This window comes from Puma concolor, chromosome C1 (assembly GCF_028749965.1).
Source record: "Puma concolor isolate L17-30 chromosome C1, mPumCon1.1.hap2, whole genome shotgun sequence".
Taxonomy (NCBI): domain Eukaryota; kingdom Metazoa; phylum Chordata; class Mammalia; order Carnivora; family Felidae; genus Puma; species Puma concolor.
Window position 1 is genome coordinate 40883038 of NC_141674.1, and position 24225 is coordinate 40907262.

Below are 24225 nucleotides of genomic sequence, written 5' to 3' on the forward strand. Positions count from 1 at the left end.
GGAATAATATCTTTCAGTGCTGAAAGAAAAATCATCAAACTAGAATTTTATATGTAGCAAAATTATCCTTCAAAAGTGAGAATGAAGACATTTTCAGAAAAGAAAACATGAGAGAGTTTGTTGCCAACAGACCTGCACATTATAAGAAATGCTAATGGCAGTTCTTTAGGCTGAAGAAAAGTGACACCAGACGGAAATATGGAAATATGGATCTATGGAAGAAGTGAAGAGCACTGCATATGGAATATATATGCGAGTAAACATAAACAACTATGCTTGCCTTTTATTAATTTTTAATGTTCTCATTTATATTTGAGAGAGAGAGAGAGAGAGAGAGAGAGAGAGAGAGAGAGAGCTTGAGTGGGGGAGGGTCAGAGAGACAGAGACAGAATCTGAAGCACACTCCAGGCTCTGAGCTGCGAGCTGTCAGCACGGAGTCCGATGAGGGGCTCAAACCCACGAGCAGCAGGATCATGACCCAAGCTGAAGTCGAACACTCAACGAACTAAGCCACCCAGGTGCCCCGCCTTTTTATTATTTCTTAAAGAACATTCTACTAGCACAAAAATATACTGTGGAGTTTTATATTTCATGTAGAAGTAAAATATATGACAACAGTAGTGAAAGAAAATAAGTAAATGGACTTTCTTATAAGGTTCTTATATAGAATGTAGTAATAATATTAACTCAAGGTAGACTAAGAAGTTATAGATGCATATTATAATTTGTAGAACAACCACTAATAAATAGAAGAATCATAGTTAAAAAGCCAACAGAGAGGGGCACTTGAGTGGCTCAGTCGGTTAAGCTTCCAACTTTGGCTTAGGTCATGAACTCTCCCACTTTGGATCATCTGTCTCCTTCTGTCTCTCTCCCACTCGCATGCATGAAACCATGTGGCTGTTTCCTGGTATATCAATACTTTTATCTTGGCATATTAAATTACTCCCAGATTATTCGTTAGGATTTATGATATAAAAAAATCTCTAATCTTGGGGCACCTGCGTGGCTCAGTCAGTTAAGCATCCAACTTCTAAGCATCTGACTTGGCTCAAGTTACGATCTCACAGTTCATGGGTTCGAGCCCCATAATGGGCTCTGTGCCGACAGCTCAGAGTCTGGGGCCTGCTTTCAGATTCTGTTTCCCTGTCTCTCTGCCCCTCCCCCGCTTGTTTGTTTTCTCTCTCTCTCTCTCTCTCTCTCTCTCTCAAAAATAAATTTTTTTTTAAATCTGTAATCTTAGCAATAAGAACATACTTCACTTTGGAATAATCTACATTGTAACTTTACATACTCTTCATGCATGTGTAAGTGGAAAGACTAATAACCTAGCAGTATTTCTCTGTTCCACTCAGTTTTGGCAGAGTATTTACTACTTTATTCCAAAGTAATCACTAAATAATGCTTTCCTCTTCTAAAATACAATGTACTTTATTTTTTGTTTGTTTATTGAAGTCCAAGTTAGTCAACAAAAATGTAGTATAAAACAAAGTTCTTGATTATGTATACTGGAATTTAAAATAAAAAATAATAAAATAAAAAGATAAAACAAAGTTCTTGTGTTTCAACCTGGAGCCAGCCTGCCCTGGCTGGAATCAATTCTATGCCTCAACATCATTGATGCCTCAACATCATTATCTTTGTTTCAAGTCCCACTACTGGAACCTTAGGAAATACCCATAACTGATAGTACTCCCAGAAAAGTGAAGCCAAAATATATTTTTACATTTTTATTATGTATACTATGCATTTTATATATAGACAGCACAAATACAGACACATACCAACACAATACAGACACTGGTAAATGTAAAAGTGAAGTTTACAAGAAAAAAAAAGAAAAAAAGCAGAAAAAGGATAATCTCTTGCTAAAGTAATCATAACAGCAACCTAACAGCAATCCTAATAGTACCTAAATAATCCTAATAGCAACTACTGCCACATACAGCTTCAAAATAGAAGTCAATTAAATTAAACCCAGTTTCTCATCTTTTGATCACTCTATTAGTCTCAGTAAATCCAGGGACAGCAGAAAAACTTCATTTTCTTTTTGTGTTTCACAAAGCTACAAAAGGATGAAGGAATCAAAAAATAACTGGATGCAGCTTTGTTTGTTTTTTTTTTTTAAAGGCAAGCTTGTAAAGTGCAGCACTTACTAATTTTTTCCACTGTTGTAGTCACAATGATAGAGGAAAGGAAACACGGGAGAAGAGGAGACAACCCAAAGAAAAACAAGTCACATCCTTACAATTTCTTTGAAATTTCATTTTCAATTTAAAATTCGTGCAAATTTCATATTTACTTCATAGTAAATTTCATATTTACTTCATAGTAACTGTTTTTAATTTTTAAAAAACACATATTTATAAATTATTCTAGTAAATTGGTCCTAGAAGAAGACATTGATATTTATTCTGTAGCTTTGAGTACTTCCTAGCATACCCATTTGAGAAATGTGCATATACGAATCACAGACTTGACTTTGGAGTAGAACATACCTGAGTCCCAAACACAGCCTTGTTATGACTACCTGTCATTAGATAATTACTTAACCTCCTTACGCCTCCACTTTCTCATCTTTAAAATGGGAATAGTAATGACGGCTATCACAAATTGAAAGGTATATACCAATTAGATTGGATAATGCAGATAAAACACTTATCACATGGGCCAAAGTAATGCTGAGTAAACATTAGTAGTAGTTATTATAATTACCATCTCTAAAAATCAATCTGTACAATGAAGGACTGCCTAGTTTACAGGGTGGTAAGAACTGTGAAGGATCTAATATTTTACTCACTTGCAAACCAACAATTTAGCATGTTACAATTTCAAAGACGCTAGAGGAAGACACAAGACTCCTAGATCAAGAATAAAGTACTTTATTACTCACAATAATAACAGTAGCCAGAGTATCAGCATTTTCTTACATGGGTTCCCAAGACCCATTTCCCACATGGTGATACAGAGTGGGCCAGGTGACAGCTGCACATGCAGTAGAGGAGAGGAGCCCTGAGCTTAGGGAATCTTTTATAATAGACAGTGAGCAGGGACACCTTTGCTTTGGAGGGAGAAAGTATCTTTATCTCCCAAGCTGTAAGCAAACCTGCCCTTTGGTCCAGAAGGAGACATTATCTAAGCTGGTCACAATACAATACCCCTGAAAAGACAGTTTGGAACAATCTGTCTCTATTCAAAAGACGTGCCGAAATATGAGGCACAGAGACTTGTCTCTCTCACTTCTAACTATCTTGGCTGCTGACAAAGTTTCTCATGAGTATATGATTCTAACCGCTACTCTGATTATTCTGACTGACAAAGGGCTGGGACTAAATCCATTCAATCTGTTTCATACAGCATTTAATTAAAGTAGCTATCAACAGGCAGCAGGGTAAGATTAACCTTCAGAATTGATTTCAACCATGTTTCTCCGAGTCCTAAATAAGGACTCTGAGAATAAGTTGAAGAAATCCCATAAAACATCAGGGTCTACCTCAGAAAGTCTGGCAGTTCTGTCCCCAAAGTTCTGTATGAACTTTTCCACTTGGCCCAAGGCATTAATCCAGGAACAAGAGAATGTATTAACAAGTATACAGACTCTGCTTCAGCCTACAAGGAAGAAGTCTAGGGCAATTTTATCATCCATAACAATGCTGGTGAGTTGAGGCTAATCTGAATGCTTTCCAGGGCCAGGGTATGTCACTGATTATGTCAGCTAAAAAGTCAGGAACAAATTCTGAACCACCAATTCTAATTGAATAAATTCCCTCATAGAGATAACTGTCTACAGGATGTGCATAAATAACAAACTGGTTATGACTCTGGGAAGCTTCCCCAAGAAAATAAAGATAGTGTCATTTTAGAGAGATCTCCATAGTTAACTGAAGGCTATACGATCTACTGGTGGTATTCTGTTAAACACTCAAAGGTGCAAGAGTCCATATTTTTAGGAGGGAGGTATGTTAATGCCTGGCTTCCACACAAGAAATAAGATCCTGAGGGGCAGATATAGTATACCTAGAAAACGTGGGTTGTTTACAATTATTGGGTCCTTCCAAATGGGACCTACTTTAGTCTGAGAGACACAGTCAACCTGTGTCCCAACATGGCCTCCCAGCCAGGTGTCAGGCCTAGAGTTCCCAAATTCAGTTTGAACAACTGAGTCTAGTCCTTGTTTTTGAAAGGACTGAATGAGAGCAGTCAATCCAAACTGTCCCAATTATCCAGGCCACCAGTAATCTGCCCCATAGAATCTCTGAGAGAAGGCTATGGAATGGGAGTGGGTAGACATGAGGTGGTACTGACAGGTGTTGTGCATGGAAGGTATAGGAGCTGGGGCAACCCTTGCTTTTTCCAATAGATTTTTCAGTAAGATTAAAGAGAATGGCCATCAAATGGTGATCAGAGCTGAGCAGTCTAATGGAGGATGGCACACTCAGCAGTCAATTAAATTTAATGTGCCTGCAAAAGTTTGGAAGAGCTGCACCAGGACATTTTCCTTCATAAGGAAAGCTTTAAGTGTGGTTCTGAAGGTGTCTCCCTTCCCCAAAGCTTCTGGAGTCTAAGGTGTTCCTTCCCTGGGTGTCAAGATTGTTTTTTTCCCTCCACTGCCACAAAATCAGTATGTTCCACTCCAGTAGCTATAATTTCATCTTTTTTCCAATCATCTCCTACTCATACTCAGGCCTTCCCCCTAGAAATGTCAGGTATGAAACAGTCAAGGGAATTTTTATTAAACCTACAGAAACCCATTTACTGTCTCTACTGACCCACATGGACCACTGTAGGGGAACTCAGCAAGCAGGGTACTCAACCAGTAGTCATTATCCTTATGATCTAGGACCATGTCAACCAGCATGGGTTGCATGGGTTCCATGTCAACCCAACATGAAAATCCAGGTGGTGAACAAGAATTAAGTTTGAATCCCTCAGGACACCACCTTTTGGCAAGCTGCCATATAAAAGGTATACCGACAAGCTGGCACTGCACTGCAGCTAGGAGAAAAAAAGAAGCTCCTTGCCCAGAAATAGGATAGAATGTGAATTTTCAAAACAGGACTATATAACCTCTCACCCCTTCCACCCCAATCATTACCCATGAAGTGACCCAAGTTGAGATGACGCCTTTCTGGGCATAACTGTATTCACTGGCCTAAATGACTTAGTAAGTAAAAAGATGTTTCAGTCTTCAACATTTATCCACATACCAGATGCCTGTGGATGGGAGGGAGCATGAAAGGCCCCTCAAATATCTTGACTATCAAGCTCACTGTTGAGGGGCTTCTGAGATAAAAAGTATACCACTGTAAACTGCAAATGGCCCAGAAAGCCCAAAAGCATAACACAGATTAGTTTCACAAGCCAAAATTGTGTGGCCAGTCAGCCAATTAGACTAGAACAACAACACCATAACCAGAAAAAGTATCAACAGCAGTGAAGCAGCACTGATACTTCTGAGTGGGAGGTCAAAGTTCCAATGTATTAAATCTGCCAAAAACAAGCAGGAGCCATATTCCATGAAATGTGGCTTCTTTTATTATGTGACAAGTAGGTCAATTTTTGGCAGAAGTCACAAGTATAGTATGCAATGCTACTCTCTGCATCAGAAATACACAGTCCTTAAGTCTACACCCAGTTTATGATAGCTGATGCGTTATCACATCTAATATGATGGGTGGATCCAGACAACAATGATGGCTCTGGGCAGTGCAGTCTCAATCAGAAGCTTGATTCCAGTGGGCTTCATTAGAGAACAGGCCCTTATTGTGGGCATCTACATGAGTGATCCAGACAGTTTGATCAGCAGCTATAATTTGTTTCCATAGTTCACAGCTTCAAAGACAACTGTCTTTAATCTGCCAGTCTATAGTTTCCAAGTGGCAGACCAAATAGCTAGACCATTGGCAATAGGCCAAAGGGGCAGGAGAAATACAAGTTTCATGAAGGAAAGTACTGGCCAGAGCTATAAAAACAGCCTTGGGGCACCTGGGTGGCTCAATCAGTTGAGCATCTTGGTTTCACTCAGGTTATGATCCCCGCATCAGACTCCACACTGAGCATGGAGCCTGCTTAAGATTTTCTCTCTCTCTCTCTCTCTCTCTCTCTCTCTCTCTCTCTGTGTGTGTGTGTGTGTGTGTGTGTGTGTGTGTGTCCCTCTCCCCAACTCACGCTCTCTAAAATTAAAAAATTAAAATTAAAAAAAAGAACAGCCTTGAGCTCTATCCACTGAACAATCACATCCACCATCAATCTGCATAGCTGGTACAGAGGCTGAACAGCCCCAGGAAACAAGCAGACACAACGAGTTTCAGCTTGGCTGAACCACTGGTAAACTAGGCCTAGGTTTAAGGAAACCTCTAAGAATTGAGGACCCCATTGAGGCGGTGGCTTTGCCTTAGACAGTGAAGTGGGGAATAAAGATTCCTCCAAAGGAAAGCTGAGCCATAAGACATTATGCACCCCCATCCTCTCATCTCTCAAACCAGTGAAAATTCTAACAACTTCACTTTGTGCCCACAGAAGTTGCAAATTTGTCTCCTTTCACATTCAAGTATAGGTGTACACAGGTCTATAAATGTTGTCTAAAAGGAGGCAGAAACTTCTGCCCAGCCAGGACAAATCTTAGTACTAGTGGTTACATTGTGGGGAGTGGGGGGAGTCTGACTCTGAATCTAATACACTAGTGAAAAAAATTCCCTCCACCAAAGAAGATACCTGAGGGTGGTTAAGAGTTAGCAACAACCAGAATGTTCAGACAGCTGTCTTTGATCCTACTTCCTGGTGCTCAGCCTGCAACCACCTCCCTAATTCTTCCTCATTAACAGGCAATAAAGTAGAGAACCACTTAACAATTTGGACAACATGTTCAACACCAATTCCCATAGACTTCTCTCAAATTCTGTTAACCAGCCCATGAGGCCCTCACCCTTCCTCTTCCAGAAAGCCATGTGTCTGTCGATATACCATCCTTGTTGCCAAAACTGTCAGAACAGTGAAAGATCTGGTATTTTTCACCCTACTTGCAAGCTAACAAGTTACCCTGACAATTTCATTGATGCGGGCAAAAGACCTAGACTCCTGGGTTGGAGACAATGAACTTTATGACTCATGACAATATTCATAGCCAGAATATCACCATTTTCTTAGGCAGTCCCAGGCCCATTTCCCACAGTGCAACACAAAGTAGGCCAAGTCATACCTGCACACGCAATAGATTGCACTAGAGGAGGAACTCAGAGCCTAGACAACCCAAACCTTTCAAAATGCAAATGGTATACATGCCTACCCTTTACTCCAGAGGGAGACACTATCTCTATCTTCCAAGGTAGCTCACTATACAAACATCCTTGAAAAGAGCAGAAACAAAAGCAGTCAATGTCTCTGATCACAAGACATACAGAAATCATGGAGAATTGTATCAGTGGATCCCAAAAAGGCCACCGTAGAGTTTAGCTATTAAGAGCCTAGCACAGTATCTGGTACATACAAAGCAACAAACAGCTAGATACTAATGTTCTTATTCCTCCCCCATTAAACCTAAAATAAGAATGTTCAATTGTGTCTCCACCTCACTTTTATTACATGCCAAAGGATATAACTAAGATTTTATCTATATACATATGTGTGTGTATATATATATGTGTGTATATATGTACATGTATATATATATGTATGTGTATATATATGTAAATTACAAATTTATAATAAAATAAACTAAATTAAAAATAATTTTTTTTTAAGTATGCTCCACACCCAACATGGGGCTCAAACTCCTGAGGTCAAGAGTCACGTGCTCTACTGACCAATCCAGTCAGGCCTCCTCCTAAAATTATATTTAAAAACACAAGTTCAGGGCGCCTGGGTGGATGGCTCAGCTGGCTAAGCATCTGACTTCAACTCAAGTCATGATCTCACAGTTGCTGAGTTCAAGCCCCTCATTGGGGTCTGTGCTGACAGCTCAGAGCCTGGAACCTGCTTTGGATTCTGTGTCTCCCTCTCTCTCTGCCCCTCCCCCATTCATGCTCTCTCAAAAATAAACATTTAAAATTTTTAAAAACTAATAAAAAATAAAAAAAAACGTAAGTTCAACCACTACTTTTCCCTTGGGAGAAAGAAGGCAGGGAGCCAGAAGGGCACAAGAAACAAAGCTTTCCTCTCATTAACATTATACTACTACTACAGCTCAATCATTAGAGTCCAGGGAACCAGGGTAACTACAGGCGGAAAAAAAACAGGTGGCTGAAACCTAACTCTAAAACCATTAAGGTGCACAAAACCTGAAAAAAAATTTTCTGCTTTTCTTTACCACAACTTGACATCTCATCCTTCCTACCTCAATTATTCCTCTATAACCACAAATAAGACAGCTACAATTATTCTGTTAATGTCACCAAACTGCTTCTTGAAATTATCTCAAACTCACCTTAAAGCCAATGACTAATGATTTAAAAGGGTCAACAATTTTGATTTGAAATTTAAATCTCTGCCTTAAAAAACAGTTTGAAAGTGAAACCATAATGAAGAAGAGTGATTGGGGCACCTGGCTGGCTCAGTCGGTGGAGCATGCAACTCTTGATCTCCAGGCCATGAGTTCAAGCCCCACACTGGGTATAGAAATTACTTAAAAAGAAAAAAAAAAAATCTTTAAAAAAAAAAAAAAAAAAAGAGTGACTGACACATAGTTCAATAACAGCATTCAAATTTCCAGAAGTTATTGACCTCAAGCCCTATATTTTGCCACATTACCTTACTGAGCCCTCTATAAAAAGGAGAAAGCACCAGAAGGGAGATGCTTTGTATTTCTCTATAAATGGGTCACTTTAAAGTTATAATCCTCAATTCGATAAAATAGGCTGATTTTCATTCCCTCAATGACAAATTTTATTATTCAAAATCATGTCAATAAATGGTAGACTTAAAAATACAGCTGACCCTTGAAAACCACATGTTTTAACTATATGGGTCCACTTACACCTGGATTTTTTTTTTCAATCCAGTACTGTGTATTTTCTCTTCCTTATGATTTTCCTAATAACATCTTCTCTAGCTTGCTTTATCGTAAAAATACAACATATAATACATAGAACATATAAAATGTGTTAACCATTTATATTATCAATAAGGCTTCCAGTTTAAAGGCTATTAGCAATTAAATTTGGGGGGAGTCAAAATTACACGTGGATTTTCAACTGCATGGCAGGTTGGTGCCCCAAACCCCTGCATTGTTCAAGGGTCAACTATACATACAAACTTACAATTCTACTCTGTTTGTACCATAACAGCTAACATTCATAATCTTCCTTCAAAATATATTCACTGAGTGCCTCTTACAGATATTGTAGGAAAAGACGGTTAAGACCAAGGCGGTTGTTCAAAGAGCTGACAGTAGCAGAAAAAAACAAGTGATTACCAACAATCTCGCATAAGACTCAAAAGAAGAGAAACATACAAAAGATATACAACATATGTAAGACAAAATGATTAACCCTAAAACTGGGTAGAGGGTACTGATGTTATAAGCACAAGCAGCCAATAGGTTTTAAGAGATAAATAGAAGTTTTCCAAAGGGCCACAAAAAATAAGGGTATAAAGGCACGGAGCTTTGGGGCACCTGGCTCAGTTGGTGGAGCATGCAACTCTTAATCTCAGGGTCATGAGATCATCCCCACAGTGGATGTAGAGCTCACTTGCGGGGGGTGGGTGGGGAGGATATGAAGCCATAAAACACATTCTACTGTGAGCATCAAATATATATAAAATACTCAATTTTCCTATGCCATAAAAATGCAACAGTACTTAAGACAACAAAATCAAAAAAGTCCCAAGAATGGATGTAACTTCTAAAGTCATCTAGATCAGTTGTTCCCAAGTGTAGATCTTGGATCATCAACATAACCTGGGAACCTGACTGAAACAAATTTTCAAGCCCTACCTAGAATGCACTCAATCAGAAACTTGGGGTGGGATCCAACAACCTAAGGTTTAACAAGCCTTCCAGGTTATTCTTATGCAAATTCAAAGTCTGAGAATCAATGATTTAGATCAGGGTTTTTCAGCACTAAAGACATTTTAAGGTGGATAATTCTTCACTGTGAAGGGATGTCTTGTGCAGAATGATTAGCAGCATTCCTGGCCTCTACCCACTAAATGCCAGGAGCACCCCCTAGATGTGACAATCAGAAATGTCTCTAGACATAGCCTAGTGTCCCCTGTGGGGAAATTATCCACAACTGAACACCACTAATCTAGATAAGGATCAGCAAACTTTCCTGTAAGGGGCAGGGTTAATATTTTAGGCTTTGCAGGCCAAGCAATCAACTATTCAACTTTGCTATTGAGGGCAAAAGTGGCCAGAGACAATATGTACACAGATATGCATGACAGCCTTTCAATAAAACTTTATTGACAAAAATCAGGTGGTAGTTTGGCACTCAGGATGTAGTTTGCTGATCCCTAATCCAGATCAATTACCTAAATTATAACTGAATGTCTTCAACCCCAGCTGCTGGCAACTGATTGTCCTGACTCAATACGAATACCTAATCTAGTCCAGTCCTGTTTTCAGGTAGATATTGCTCTAGACAAATCTTCATTTCATAGACTGAGTAACTCAAACCGAGAAAGGATAAATGACTTGCTCAGAGAATCAGAGCCCAAACAACAACAAACGACAACAACAACAACAAAATAAACAGCAATAAACTAGAGCTCTAGTCTAAGTGTAATGTTCTAACAAATGCTTCCTACAGAGGTATATAACCATATAATGCTTTGTGAAGCATTCAAATATTCTAGCACTTTGCAGTTACTAAAACCTGGCAAGAATAGTATTGGTTTCACGGTGGGAGGAGGGGAGTGAAATAACTTTATCTTAAAGGTCCGAATAGTAAATATTTTAGGCCTGTGGGCCATAATGTCTGACTCAACTAGTCACCTCTGTCACTGCAGCAAGAAAGCAGTCACAAACAATAAGTGAATAGCTATGGCTGTATTCCAATAAATCTTTATGTATAAAAACAGGCAGCCAACTTACAGGCTATAGTTTCCTGACCCCTGATCTACAAAGTTCATAAACCCAGTCTGGAAAACAACAGGCATCAACCCAACCCCGCTCAACAAATCTAAAGGCTTTTTATTCCATGGCTTCTGACCACCTGTAAACTTAGAGACATGGCACTAGACTGGAATGAGTGCTAGTCTAGGAACAACCAAAGTGTCTGACCCACCCTCACTTCCGCCCTTCTGGCATGTCTATTATATGCCAGATACTATTAATTCATTTTGTATGTAAATTTTATCATTTGGAGAAATTTCTGAATGGTGGGTCTTGTTTTCCTCTAGAACTCCAAGCCATGTGACACATTAAGCTAGAAAATAAACACTCTAATGTGCACCTGGACAAAACCTTTATTTCAAACCAACCCATGAACTTGGACAAGTCACTTCCTTTTTCTGATCTCAATTTCCACAAAAGGAAAAATGAGAAGCTGGAAATAGATGATCTCTGAAGTCTCCTGCAGAGAACAAGCATATACTTTAAAATTGTCAAAAATGAAAATAACAAGGCACTTGGGTGTCTCAGTCAGTTAAGCATCTGACTCTTGATTTCGGCTCAGGTCACAATCTCACAGTTGTGAGATCAAGCCCTGCATTGGACTCAATGCCCGTGGAGCCTGCCTGAGATTGTCTCTCCCCTCTCTCTGCTCCTCCCCCATGCATGCTCTTTCTTCTCTCTCTCTCTCAAAATAAATAAATAAAAATTTAAAAATAAAATGAAAGTAACAACTAAAACTTAATGAACTCTTTCTACACTAGACATCTATTCTAATCACTTTACAAGCATTAACTCAGTTTTCATATGAGGAAACTGAGGCAGAATTGTGATTAGTCAAAGATCACAAGATAAGTGAGTTGCAGAGCTGTGATTTAAATCCAAACAATCTGACCTCAGAGTCCATGCTCTTAACTACTAAACTTTATTCTACATGCCAAAGCCTTATTTTCCCAATGACCAACAATCCAAACACAAACACAACATGCTTTGTCTCTCTAATGAATAAAGAGGATAGTGGAGAAAAGAAAGAAAGGACAATAACAAGACTACTTTCTGCCACAGTACTCAATCTCCTGCCTAAGGCAACCTCCCAGGAAATACATATGATGTTCCACCGATACATAGTTTGGTCCCTAATCCACAACATCACAAAGGACACCTATCCATGTGGATTAATACCATTTCTACTTGCACAGTCTGGCATCTCCTTTTGTAGAAGATTCACAGCTTCATTTAAAAGGAAAAAACGTTATGAAGGGGCAGAAACTAATTTCAAGTGACTTACTGATAGTGTCATGGAAGAGTTCATGCTACCAAGAGAAGCTGACAAATAAAAATGTAAAAGTCCATAGTGACAGTCCAGTATGAAAATGCATAAAGCAATTTAGGCAGCAAAGGTTTCACTAGTTTGAAAGACCAGGAGAGGAAAATAAAAGCACAACTATGTCATCCAGGAAACAACTGAAAGTAACATCAAAATCAAAGCCAAATTAGAGAAGAAACAGACTCACTCTGTGACCACTGGAACTAGGTTCAGAAAACATATTTTCTTAGCATGGCAGATAAGGTTTTGCTTTCTTTTTTATGTTTATTTGTTTTGAGAGCGAGCATCAGCATGCATGAGTGGTGGGAGGGGGGGAAGGGAGGAGAATCCCAAGCAGGCTCTATGCTATCAGCGCAGAGCCCCATGTGGGACCCAATCTCACAAACTGTGAGATCATGACCTGAGCAGAAATCAAGAATCAGACACTTAATGGACTAAGCCACCCAGGCATCCTGATAAGATCTGTCTCCTTAAAAAAATATATTACTATTATGAAAGCTGTTATTTTTTCCTTGACTTGAGTGAAGCTATAATCTACATCTCTATATTAGACAGTAACAGAAAAATATAAGTAGAAAAATATATGAAATCAACATGTGACACTAACCTAAGTAGCTATAGCACCTGTTTTGTTCCCCACTCCCAAAATTGTTATAAAAATGTATCTTAGAGGAAAAAGAAATTAGCACTGCATTAATTAAAAGGTTAAGCGGGAAAGGGAAAATTTTTTTTGTTCAGATAGACCTAAAATAAAACATAACTAACATTACTAAAATTATTTGATAGCAACAGCAATTCTATTTGGATAGCTCTTTTCACATCTGCAAGTAAACCAAATATATCTCAAAAGTTTATTTGAGCAAATGATATTTGCTCTACACCTCAACCTTTAAAAAAAAAAAAGGCAAAGAATTCTACAATTACAAAAAGAACAAGATCTGGAATTTTCACCTGAATGCATCTCTTTGTTATAAAAAAGACATTAAGGAAGAAAAGAAAACTGTCCTCATTTATTAATGCCTGCCTGTTTTCAAACCCAGGAAATTCCTCTACATCTCCTCCTAGCTCTAGCCAGCCAAAACTGTAGGTGTACTACTCTATTCATTCCTTTACCAGTATCATACCATGCTAACACTATTTACATTTAAAATTGATTTTTTTTTTTTTTTGGACTATTCCAAATTCTAAACTCACTTGCCCAGAGTTGAATTTACAAATAATTCATTAAACATGATACTGCCATTCTCTCCATTCAAGCTTTTGGTGGTGAGCCACTATGGATAACAGTATGGCAGTTCCTCAAAAAAAAATTAGAAATAGAAATGCCATATGATCCAGTAATTCTACTTCTGGATATATACCTATAGGAATCGAAAGGAAGGAGTCAAACAAATAATTGTACACCCATGTTCACAACAGCACTAATGATTTACAATAGTCAAAACATGGGGGAAAAGTGTCCATTGACAAATAAATGGGTAAACAAAATATGGTTCAACAGTCCCCCATAATCCACAAGGGCTATGTCCCAAGGACTCCCAATGGATGCATGAAACCAAAGACAGTACTAAACCCTATATGTTTTTTCCTATACATACATACCTGTGAGAAAGTTTAATTTATAAATTCAGCACAGTAAGAGATTAATAACTATAACAGAATAATCTTAGCAATACTGTATACTGTAATGAAAGTTATCTGAATGTGGTCTCTCAAAATCTTACTGTACTCACCCTTCTTGATGATGTGATATGAAAAAATGCCTACATGATGAGACAAAGTCAGGTAAATGACCCAGGCATTGTGTGTAGTATTAGGCTACTACTGACCTTCTGATTATACATCAGGAGGATCATCTACTTCCAGACAACAGCTGACCAAGGGTAAGTGAAACCATGGAAAGCAAAACCACAGATGATGGAGGACTATTGTATATACATACAGTGGAACAGTGGTCAGCCTTTTTAAAAATGAAGGGAATTCTGACACTTACTACTAACTGGATGAACACTGGAAACCTCATGCTAAGTAAAATAAGCCAGCTGCAAAAGGATAAATACTGCAAGATTCCACTTATTAGGTACCTAGAAAACTCACATTCATAGACAGAAAATAGAATGGTGGTTGCCAGGGGATGGAGTTCAAAAAAAATGGGAAGTTACTGTTTAATGGTTAATGTCACAGTTTTGCAAGATAAAAAGATTTCTGGAGATGGATGGTGGTGATGGTTGCACAACAATGTGAATATATTTCATGCCACTGAACTGGACACTTAAAGTGGCAAATTAAGATGGCAAATTTTATGTTATGTGTATTTCACCACAATTTTTAAAAATTTTTAATTGAGGGGTACCTGGGTGGCTCAGTTGGTTGAGCGTCCAACTCTTGGTCTCAGCTGAGATCATGATCCCATGGTCATGGGATCGAGCCTCCCCCTACTTGAGATTCTCTCTCTCTCTCCCTCTGCCCCTCTCCCCTGCTCTCTCTAAAATAAAATAAATAAAAGTTAAAAAGTAAATGAAAATCCTGTACCTTTCTCAAAAAAGGAGAAAAAGGGGGGCAAACCAATTAGAAGACATTGAACTATAGAAAACAGGCTGATGGTTGCCAGTAAGGAGGATGAGTTAAATAGGTAATGGGGATTAAGGAGTACACCTGAGGGGGCACCTGGGTGGCTCAGTCCATTAAGTGCCCAACTCTTGATTTTGGAGCTAATGGTTCTAGGTTCGAGCCATGTTGGGCTCTGCGCTGACAGCATTAGAGACTGCTTGATATTCTTTCTCTCCCTCTCTCTCATGTCCCAGACACTCAGGTACATGTGCTGCTCTCTAAATAAACATTCTTTTTAAAAAATCATGTCCCTTTCTACAAAGGCAGCACTGAGCTAAGTTACTATTAATTTCATGGTCATATGTTCACTTTTGGGTGGGGAAACTGATTTGCACAGTTACAGAAGAATCCAGCATCTTCCAAATGTCTACACTCCAAGACTTGAACTGCAATCTTTAAAATTATCCAGTTTCTGATAACTGGATCAATGCTAATTTTTTAAAGTTAATCCTATGAAAAGTTTATGTAATATAAAAAAAAAGGAAGAATAATTGATCTTAAAGCTAAGTCCACAAGAGCAAACTGATCTGGAATCATCATTTGTGAGAAGAATATGAGGTTCCTAAAAACACAAAAGGCTAATGTGCTCAATATGTATATAGTTTCTAAGTAATTTTTTATTCTACCAATAATGTTCCTACCTACTTGACAATATAAAAGAAACCTTCATCATTTGGCAAACATGAGAATGCCATAGCTTTTTCACATTTTGTAAACAACTGTTCACATCAGTGCCACTGGTTTGAAGAGAAAAACTTAGTAGAATATACTAATGTGATCAAAATTAAACCCCAAATGCTTGTCAGAAAATCTTACTCTGAGTACAAGAATCCTAAATTTCCTATTTTGAGCCAATATAAGGTTCATAGTAAGCACAATAACTGTCATAAATAATGAGAGAACAAGCAGCTACAAGTTGTCACAGGAAGTATAAAAAGTTTGGTGAAATCTCAACAAAGTTACACTTACCTTAAAGCTTTTAATGAGGTACACTACTCTAAATTGTCTAAATCCATTCTTACCAGAATATGCCAATTTTATTTTTTTAATGTTTATTTATTTATTCTCAGGCAGGGGGCAGGGAGAGGGGACGAGGAGAGCCAGCAGAGGGGCAGAGAGAGAGGGAGACAGAGAATCCCAAGCAGGCTCCAAGCTGTCAACACAGAGGCCACACGGGGGTTGATCTTATGAAGCATAAGATCATGACCTGAGCCGAAATCAAGAGTCGGATGCCTAATCCACTGGGCCACCAAGGCACCCCAGAACATAACAATTTTATAACAGGATAAACTACTCCTAGAAATAGAGTCCTTTTTCATACAACCATATTCCACATTAGATAAAAGACTAGATAATGAAAAAAAGAATTAAGAAAATAAAAGACTTAGGCAAAAAAAAAAAAAAAATCATAGGCCATGCTAATCATACAAAACACCAAAATCTTGTGGTCAACTTTTATTTTCAGAACACTTCTTTCTGTCTGAGTTTGGAAGTTACAATATAATCAAATACACATACATCCATATTCCCAATAAATCTGGTAACCGGGTAAGATAAAGAACAAACTCTGGAAATGACTATCACAATATTAAGTTGTAAAAATAAGGAAATTTTTAAAAATCAGAGAAAGAGGGAGAAGAGAAACCCAACAAAATCTCATTAAGAAAAAATGCCACCTGCTGTGCTAGTGTTAAACCATGGTGTGCGATGACAGTATTATAGAATGAAAAGTCTACCTATACATAACAGTAGTTTCTAAATTAATCCCAAAATGATTGGTTAAAAATATCTCACTACAATAATTTTTTCATCAAACATCAAAAGGCAAAGATGGCGTTCACAGGATATTAGCTCTAACTCCAAGTCTTTCATGAGGTACAACTCTACTTTCAAAGGGCCTCCCTAAGATACTTATATATTAGTGTAACTACAGTTGGGCTAAGTAAAGGAATAACCTTTGCTTATCCTTTAAATTATTCCTGGAATTAAGACACCAACCAAACAATTCAAATCTGGAGGAGAGGGGAATCCGCAAATATGAATTGGTAATTTATTAAGCTTATGAATTCACTGCAAAGATACTATGGTATATGCTATTTGCCTCCTCCTTATCTTCATACCCTCCAAAGATTCCAACATGGCATCAAAGTCTCAAATGTTTATTTCTCCTTGAAAAAGACCATACCCTCACCATTACCTTCACCACCACCCCTTCTCCTTTTTCTTACTCTCCTCAATGCACCACACCCACACCACCACGCTCTCCACACCCACACTCCATACAGCACACTCTCAAGTAACAACCCAAAACTCCTGACCCAAAATACCCCATACTTAAAAGCCCCACACTGAATACTCCCAAATTCTACCTGTTCTCTACATAATACAGAAAACATTACACACAGTCCACACACATACTCTAAACTATTATTAACACCCCTCACCCTACAAATCCGTATATAACACCCAACCCAGCATATGAATTGCACGTTCCCGGATGGTTCACCTCCCCCCAGCCCCGACACGTTCCCGGATGGTACCACACACACACACACACACACACACACACACACACGCACACACACACCCCACACGCGCGCGCGCCACGTACCATACAAAAGCCCAAACCACACACCACTGCAGTGCTCAAACAAACCCTGAGAAGAGGCAACCCTTCTGGCACCAGGAACCCACGAAGTTGGAGGTGGAAGAGGAACAGGGCCAGATACTTCACCTGAAAATCCGCCAGGATCATCTCCCGGTCCATGTTGGACGCCATGGCGGCCGCCGAGTTCCGCGGGAGCGAAGCGCGCACCTGGCAGGGAAACGGCGCCTCCTGCGGCCGTCGCCGCCGCCGCCGCCGCCGCCGCCGGGCGCGGAGGGGCTGGCAGGCGAGCCGGCGGGCGGGCCGGCGGGCCGGCGGGCGGGGCAGCGCGGGAGGCTAGGCGCTCATGCACTCAGTAACCTTCAGGCGCCCGGGCCGCCTGCCTGAGCCCCTTGGAGCCCGCGCCGCAGTTGTCCTGACAGGGAGGCTGGTCTAGATGCCGGTCAGGTCTTCCTGTCGCTGGCCAGGATGAGGACAGGTTACGACAGCGCGCACCCGGCTCTCTTCAGCGGCCGTGAAACCGGCGGGGGCGGGGAAACCAGGCGAACGAGCAGGCGGGCGAACCCCACGGCCGCCTCCACCTCCTCCGCTTCCTCCCTGGCCGCCGCCTCCGCCCCTGGTTGGCCGGCGCCACAGCTGTCGCACATTTTGCCTGTCATCGAGGTCGCAAAGCACTGCTTTGCGGCTGCCACGTGACTGCTTTCCTGTCAAGCTCTGGGCGCGCGACTACCAGGCGGGGATCCGCGCGCCGCAGGCGGCGACGCCAACTAGCAACTGCGGGAGATTGAAGTCCCGCAACAGGTTATTCCGGTTTGGAATTAAGCAAAGGCCTCGGGATACTGCCCCCCGCTGGCTGGGGCGGGGATGAGATTCTGAGCCTTACGAGGTTACATAGTTACATAAATACACATCAAGCCCCACAAACCAATTCGACACTCTCACAACCCGTTTTACAAACAGCATTTCATAAATTTCATTTTCTCTAACAAAGTCTCACCAAAATACAGTTTCATATACAGTCTTTTAGGCTCAACCTCACTGTCAAAACCTGCTTACACACTGTCACACTCAAACCCAAGTCCCCTGACACCTGCATCCTCAGATTCTCAGTAACACAGAGGTAACCAGACTCCCAAGATAGATATGGGGGAAACATGGAAGCTGAGAAAGGTGAGACTATCGACCCCAAGAAAAAGATGAGCATTTTTGTTAGTTATGAGAAATAAAAACTTTTCTATTCCTACAGCATAACATTTGTTTTTTGGACCTGAGGCAACATCTTACAAATGGGGAAACCTTGAGTCCAGCTTTGAATAGTCAATTTAAAATAATTCCGTAAGTGAAGAAATTATATTAAAATACTTACCGATTACTAAAAGTTTCAGTTTATGGTCAGAAGTTGACAGGCTTTGAGACAAGAATACTGAAAGGCTATGTAATGAAGTGTGACCATTTGTAATTGTCATCATGGCTGTAGGAAAAGTGACAGTGGGATATGTTTGACTTGAGTAAATATCATCTTCTAGACTATGGTAGAGCATGACTTGCCTTGGAAAGTGCATAAAGCCCTGAAAGAGTGAAGTAAGATTGCTGATTTTGTGCTGTAAAGTAGATACTAGTGAAATCACCATTTAGAACAAGGCCTAGCTCTTTGTATTCCCTGAACACAAAGAAGAGCACTATGGTGTTCTAAAGATCTAGGTTTATTCTGTGTTTCCCTTAAGTGAAAATAGTCTGGCCTACAACTCTCATGCAATAATCTGTATTTAGACCAGAATTAGCTAGATAAGGAATAGAACCCTCCATAGTCACATGAATTGAAACATCTTGTTTAATTGCCATCCCATTGGAAGTAATTTCAAAATAAAGCACAAATGTGAATCATGAGGTGAAACACAGAACCAGCAATTTAAGTGTGGCAATTCAGTTGTCCCATTCATATACCTCATTCTCAGCACAGGGTAGGTAAATAATTGTCTCTAGTTACATGGCCAAGAATAATGCAGCCCTGAAAAGTTGGAGGTTTTTCCTGTGATGGCATGTGTATATACTGCAGAACCCATTCAAATCCAGTGCTTGTCCCTTTCTCCCTCCCTTTTCTCCATCTGGGAATTAAAATGATGTGGTAATGTAGAAAGATGGAAAGAATACCCTACACATTCAGGTATATGGGTTCTAGTACTGCCTTCCCAGCTAATTAGCTGGGAGAACTTGGATGGGTCACTTAGACTCTCTGACTTAATTTTCTGACATGACTGTTGCATGTGATAAGAAAACAATCATGAGAATGAATGGAAAATATTTTTACAAAATGAGCATAGATTTCACAGCATTACTAGGCTTCAGATCTAATTCTTCCCCTTAACAAAAAAAAAATTCTCCAAGTCTCCATGTCTTTATGTCTAAAATGAGGCTTATAAAACTTATAGAGTAATTGTGGATATTGAGTGATATAATGCTTGTGAAAACTTTTCAGAAATTGTAAAGCTCTCCAAACATATTAGATGCTATTACTCTGTATACCAATTCCTAAATGTTTTTCTGAAGCCCACCTCTTTCATAAAACATGCCAACAAGAATTCTTCTGCTTTCTAATCACTGCTTTTACTGTCTTTACAACAGAATATAATGGTCTGGTAAATTCTGTAGCTTTTTTCTCTAATTGTTTCATATATTAATGTTTTAATTTCTCCCCAGAGGCTGAAAGTTCCTTGAGATTACAAGCCATTTCATCCAGTGTGTTTTTATATCTACCATAATTCATATATAGCAAAGTATTGAGTATATAATAACAACCAATACTTTTGAATTGAATATCTAGTATGTACACATATTTTACACATCTTATCTCATTTAATTCTCACAACAACCATTTTACAGAATAAAAAACTGCTCTGAGAAATTCTTAAGAATTTGCCCAAAGTCATGCTACAAAGTGACATACTTAGTATTCAAGGCTAGGTCAAAACTAGTGCTCTTTCCACTTAACTTGGTTACATCCCTGCAATTCACCCTCCATGTTGCAAAGTTTATACATCTCCCTATGACCTACCTATTCATGATTTGGTACATAGCATCCAGAGTAATTGTCCACTGCAGAAAACAAAATGAAAGAAAAATATTGAATTAAAAATAGTTCATTTTTCATTTCTCCAGAATTCTTTTCTTAGAAACAATTTCATTTCACTGTCACAAACTGAGAGAATAAAAATATATAGTGATTGCATGTAAGCATGAGCAAAGGAAAATAATTTTAATCTATCCATTCTCATAGTTGATCCACTGCATTAACTCATGGAGCGGCCTAATTCAAATATAGATCTTTTTCTAGAATCTCCATGTTCTTTGATCTTACCATTACTTTTTTAAAAGGAATTTTTATTTTATCTTCCTTTCAAATATATGTGATAAAGGTTATTTGTAGTTATTTTGCTGAATTTTCATTTGAAATAATTTTAGATTTATATTTATTTACCTTCCTTACCTTCCTTACCTTATTACCAGCTTCCTCTAATGTTACCACCTTACATAATTATGGTACAGCTATCAAAACTAAGAAATTAACATTGGTATAATACTATTAATCAAATTCTAGAGGCTCTTTGGATTTTTACATTAATGTCCTTTTTCTGTTTCAGGGTCCAATCCAGAATACATTATATATAGCCATTTATTTCCATATTAAATTTATTTCCTAAGTTTCTTTAGCCACTTCCAATCTGATAGTTTCTCAATCTTGACTTTTGAAGAGTAGTGGTCAGGAATTTTAGAATCCCACAAATTGGGTTTGTCTAAAATTTTGTCAGAATTATACTGTTTATGGATTTGGGAAGAAGAATACCACAGAAGTGATATGCCCTCATCAAGTATTATCAGGGCACATGATATCAACATAACTTATTACTGGTGGTGTTAACCTTAACTCTTTGGCTAAGTTAATCAAGTTTTTAACCATACTACTCACTTCTAATGTAATTCATAAGAGGATTACTACAGAGTTAGATCCACAGTTGAGAAATCAAAAATATATTTCATCTAATGATTTGATGTTCTTTAGGAGGCTAGTGTCTGATCCTGGACTCCTAACTAACAGGAAAGGCATAAGATTTGGGCTCAAGATCTGAGTCCAAATCATATATCCCACTACTTACTGGCTCTAAGTCACAAACTCTAACAAGCCTCAATTCCTTCACCTGCAAAATGGGGATAATTACCATATTTAACTCAGAAAAAAATGGGGATAATTACCATATTTAATTAAGAGTTGTGAAGATTAAATAATCTGTGCATCACATATCATAACCATGAAACAATATACATATATTAATTATTGCTATTATATTTAAGCTTTTGAGTTGCTTACTGGACATTTATTTTCTTACTTTACAAATTGACTTTCATAAGTGGGTTGGAGTACCCATATAAGAAAGCCTACTGAAACTCAGAAATAAAATGGCAAAGTCCCAATTATGAAATGATAAAAAGATCCCTGAGGGTAGCAGTCTGTTTTCCACCTCTGTTGGGTCTATGAACACAACAAAGACTTTGATACTAGTAAAGAAATTATAAATACCACATACACATTTCCATAAGCTAATCATTCAGAAACCACATAATTGAGTCAATGAGGAAAAGAACAAAATAATTTGATAAATTATATTTCTATAAGCTCTTTAAAATGAGTATGAACTGCTGGGGAAAAAGATTTCCATAACTGTTAGTATTTAATATCCAACTATAAAGCCTCTTTTCCAGTATTTGAAAGACATGTCATTATTATGCTAAAAGTGAAACCACTGGTTTCAATATAATAGATGCTTAACTGTGGATCTTTCTCATATACCATGTTAGAATGTCAAATTATTAAAGGCAGAGATACTCACCTTTCTATATACTTCAATGAACTAGCACTTAATAAAAACTAGATTCTCATTGGAGTTACTTTGTAGTGCTTACCTATGCTCTCTGAACTAAGGCTGGAACCTCTGTGATGCCACTTGTGTTTTATACAATAAGCAGACTGAGTATATGCTTTAGGACACCAGCAAAGCCAGAGTAAAAAATAACAAAGACTTCCTTAAAGAATTTAGTATTTCAGCAAAAGCACTGAAATAGTCATCATGGGAAAAATCAGAATTTTATTGGACTTCTTTACTCTTATTTTTTGGCTTTGTTTTTATTTACATATGAGGTGGGGGGTGATGGGACATCAAAATCTTTCCAGTGCTTACGACCCCCAAAAATCTTAATCCAACTCTGTATGCATCTTAAATTATCATAAATTTTATTTACTGTTATTTAGCCAAAAGTATTTCACAGAAATAACACATATATATCTATATATAATGAGTGCACTTTAAGATTCTTCCTCATTGCAATATCTTTTCTTAGCAAGAAACCAAAATAAATACTAAAAAGCAACTATAAATTTGAAATATCTAAATGTACGTAAGAAATGAGAGGAGTTAATTTCTGGTGTTGTAGTACATACTTGACTCACAATTCAAGTTTAGTTGCCTAAGAAAAGAGCTGTAGTTATTTTTTTTCTCAACAATTCTGTTAAAGAAAAGACTGCTAATCTACGTCCTAGCCAGTCTCTTGCTAGAGATCACACAGATGTTTCTGGTGTGTTTTGTTGCTAATACTCTCATTATTCTTCAAGGAACTGGGTACAGATGTTGCTTGAGGATATGCTTGCTAGAGGCCGGCTGTAATTAGACCACTTGTCATTTTTTGCTTGGTTTCATTTTGACCACTGGGTGCACCATGTAAACGTGTTGCATGTTTTTAAGGGCAAAAAATATATATAGAAACCAGTAGTAAATTAATCTTACATAGCTTAAAGAGGAAGTTAAAAGTACAGACAACTGGTGTCTCACATGACTGAAATAAACCATTGGGGAAGAGACTATTTACTCCTTTACATTCAGACACCCTAACCACCCCGCCAAAAAACCCCAAGCCCCCATCTAAGTAGTAAAAGAGAACCTAGGCAATAAAGAAATGGCCTTGATAGAAAACCCTTCCCAAGAATTAGTGTAAATTTGCCTTTAAAGTTAATTGTTTTTCTCCCTTTCCCCGAAGAAATGGAATATTTCATTGGTTCTCTTCCCTTGGAACATTAAGTCCTCCGAGTTCGTCATGATTTCCTCCTTACACGTCTTCAGTTTTCGTAAAAATCAGTGTGTGAAGGCTTTTGGTTTTTCTGAACACTGTTCTCGCTGTCAGTCTGGGTCTCTTCCTCCACCCCTCCACGGACACCTCTGCCCACCAGGACCACGGGAGTTGGTCTGGCAGGTGCGAGACCAAGGCCCGGTACTGAGAAGGCTGCGGAGTTTACACCGTGCGCGCCCCAGAGGAGGCGGCGGCAGCCCTGGGCCTGGCCGCCCGAACTTCGAGAGCCTAGCGGGGGAGCACGAAGGCGAGCCGGCCTGCCCCGCCAGGGCCGGGAAAGACTTGGTTCGCGCCAGCTCGCTCTCCGCCTTCCAGCAGCCAGCACCGCCGAGCCTCTAAGGCCCTGCGGCTCTCTGCAGCCGTCTTAATTAACAAGCCTCTCCCCCCTCACCCGCCCCCGCCGGGCCCCGGGAGTCCGAGGTTTAGTGTCGCAGACTCCATCCCGTCCGCCAGCGGGAG

The 24225-nt window shown here is 39.0% G+C and overlaps 1 protein-coding gene across 3 annotated transcripts in view; it reads right to left on the reverse strand.

Moving 5' to 3' along the window:
- Positions 1–17916, reverse strand: part of FAF1 (Fas associated factor 1) — a 514886-nt gene extending 496970 nt beyond the window's left edge. For 2 of the 3 annotated variants that reach the window (XM_086716936.1, XM_086716935.1), the window contains exon 1: positions 17722–17787. Coding sequence is in view for 1 of the 3 variants with exons in the window: in XM_086716934.1 (XP_086573060.1) it covers positions 17722–17766 (45 nt within the window). In the remaining 2 variants the exon portion in view is untranslated. Of the gene's footprint in view, positions 1–17721 lie in introns of all 3 variants that reach the window. The other variant, XM_086716934.1, reaches the window with a different exon arrangement.
- Between the last annotated feature and the right edge of the window lie 6309 nt (positions 17917–24225).